The sequence below is a fragment of the Solanum dulcamara genome, chromosome 10, assembly GCF_947179165.1.
Source record: "Solanum dulcamara chromosome 10, daSolDulc1.2, whole genome shotgun sequence".
Taxonomy (NCBI): Eukaryota; Viridiplantae; Streptophyta; class Magnoliopsida; order Solanales; family Solanaceae; genus Solanum; species Solanum dulcamara.
In genome coordinates, this window is record NC_077246.1 from 51,948,491 (window position 1) to 51,951,479 (window position 2,989).

The following is a 2,989-nucleotide window of genomic DNA, read 5'->3' on the forward strand; positions in this document are numbered from 1 at the left end:
AAGTAGCTAGGATAACCATTTTCGAATTAAAAAAAATTATTATTAGGAAAAAATATTTTAAAATAAAAAGAAATAATATATTTACTTGTTAAAATGGACATTCTAACTCATTAAGTAATAATAGCTGCACTTTTGGACCAAACTATTGATGACAAATGCATCATTAGACCAAACTATTAACTGAAAGCGTTTTTATTAAATTTCACATAGTTTAAGGGTATTTTTACCCATTTTGAATTAGAAATAGCCAGTAAGCACATAATAAATACATAATTATACAATTATATATAAATGTATAATTTATACATATCGACAAAAAAAATAATTAGTAAATCTAACAAGTAAAGATCTCCCTCTTAACAAAGCAATTAGTCTCTGGTTATGCGCGTTGCGTATATACCTTGTATTAATGAATCTAAAAATTAAGAAATTACATAAATATTATATTGAAAATTATGTTTTGAGGTATAAAGAAATTCTCCCTAAATTACGCAACAATATATAGATGACAAAATTGTCTTAATAAGTTAGAGGCAGTAACAATAACTCATTACTATCTCAATCCAACTCATCAAGAAGCAGTTTATGATAGTGAATATGAGCAAATATCTAAAATACTTTGTAAATTGTATTTTCCTAGCATCTTAAAAGCCTTGTGCATGGCAAATAAAATTCACACCTTAGAATGCAACGTATGCACGTAACCATCCAACATTTGTTCTCCAAGTTGATTACTTTCTTCCATTACATATCCTAAATATTCCTTTGTGTCCACTCAAAGAAAACACAAGATTCTTGCCTAAAATTCTAATCAAACCCCTTAATTAGGCAGCATTAATTTGTACCTTTTTAGTTGTTCCAATCAAAGAAAATGTCTGAGCAACAGCAACCAGTTGATGGTTTTCCTAACGATATGCCTGTTCAACCCAAAAATACTCCAAATAGTCAATCTTCTTCTCATTCAAACGGATCATTTGGCACAGTTTTCATTATTCTAGCTGTGATTTTGGTTATATCTCTTCTTTCTTGCGTAATTGGACGCATTTGTAACAAAAGAAGACATGGAGATCATTACCCAACAAAACAAAATCATGACATCCATCTCAAAGGCAGAGATGGTCATGACATAGAATTTGGTATTGATAAGAGACTTCCAAATTCAAAAGTGGCTGCTTCAAATGGAGATCATTCAAATATTCCCACAAGTTCTATGACATTTGATAATGGACATCATGGTAAAGGAGGAGTGATGTTTGCTGAAGATCATTAGAATTATACCTGCTCAATCAAATTCAAAAAAATAGCATGTCCTTCTATTAATAATTGTCTTTTTTAAAAAAAAATTTGTTTCAACTTTTCTGTTGATAGAACTGAGTTAATGCCAATGTAGTTGTAAATAAAAATATATTTACTTCATCAATTAATGTTTGTTTTTACTTGTACTTGTTTCACGTGATAGTGCTTCATCGAGCACAAAATTAACCAATTAATACTAACCTGTCCAACTCGTTCAATTTTAATGGGGTTAGATTACGATGCATTTGTTTAACAACTCAAACTTGAATTTTAAGAATTGATCTTATGTTTTCAAGTCCGGGACTTTGTATAAGTAATATATACCATTTGGGACTTAAGTGAGGGGTTCGGGTTGGGATCCGAGGGTTCCCGGTGGGTTTTGGCACATATCCATCCATGTCAGTGTCAGGACCAAAATAATCAGGTGTCATGCCCAAGATATCAAAGCAAATCTCAAAAGACTATGAGTAAGACATGCAAGAAATATATCAAAAGAGAAAAACATATTTAATATAGTTCGGTTAATCGACTTACTCCACAAAAAAAGATTATCAATCCACTAGATAAAAGAGAGTACATAATATCGAGATAAATAAACTCACAAATTCACTCAAAATAAAAAAGAGGTTCATCCAAGTGTAAATATAACACTTGTGTCTCACTGTTTCTCCCCCTAGACAAAACACTCAAAGCCGCCCTTACGACTACATTGTGAATGCTACCAAGTTAGAGGGAATGAGACACTATTTATAGATTCATAAACCTTTTCTTACAAGAGAAAGGACTAGCCAAATATGAAATTCCTCTTACGCCTCTTATTCCATCTCAAACATCTAGCACAAAAATCATCTCTTTAAGAAATTCCTCTCCCAAAGATCTTTCTTCTTCCTCAAGTCAAGTTAGGGCTCCAAGGTCAAGATCAAGTCCCCATTGCTAAAATCTTGCATTTAGGAGTTTGAAATTACAAGGTATATGGGAATTCATCCATGGATACTTTCCATCCATGGAATCTCAAGAATTTCACTCTTTTTCTATCAATTTCAATTCTCCAAATTCTAGGGTTTGATCAAATTGTATATAGGTCAACTCAATTATGTTCTTATTCATTGTTAATAGTCTATTCATGCATGGTTTCAATTGAAACACATGTTTTCAAGATATTTTATGGTGACACATGCATGATGAATATTTTATGATTATCAATTTATGATTCAAGATTATACATGAATCATGAGCTAATGAACTATGATATTAATGATGTTTACTAATGAAGTATTAATTATGGATTTTCAATGAAGATAAAGATTATTTCAAAGTAAAGTATGCTATCATGAAGGTTTTCCATGATTTTATGAACAAGCTTATCATTATTTCTTATGCTTTAGATAAGTATCTTTATGAATAAGTTATGATATCATGATATGGTGAAGGATATATCCTTATGATTTTCAAGTGTTTATAATGAACTTTGTATTACTAGATTCTTACCATTTTCAAAGTTTATGGTATATAATATGTATGATATTCCATTGGGAGTTGACCTAGCACCGAGTGAACCTTAGGATAAAAAGGATCATCCATTAGTAGAGGCTTGATTACTTAGAAAGGGTCACCCGTTAGTTGAGGCATGATTCCTTAGTAGATTAATGAATACACTTAGGCATCACAGAGTCTACCTTGGCAAGTAGCCTCT

General features: G+C 31.2%; 1 protein-coding gene across 1 annotated transcript; it reads left to right on the top strand.

The window, feature by feature from the left end:
- Positions 1-839: 839 nt before the first annotated feature.
- Positions 840-1,411, top strand: LOC129871125 (uncharacterized). The gene has a single exon (XM_055946005.1). It carries the CDS (start codon positions 872-874, stop codon positions 1,268-1,270), a length of 399 nt encoding a protein of 132 aa, XP_055801980.1. The 5' UTR covers positions 840-871; the 3' UTR covers positions 1,271-1,411.
- The last annotated feature ends 1,578 nt before the right edge of the window (positions 1,412-2,989 follow it).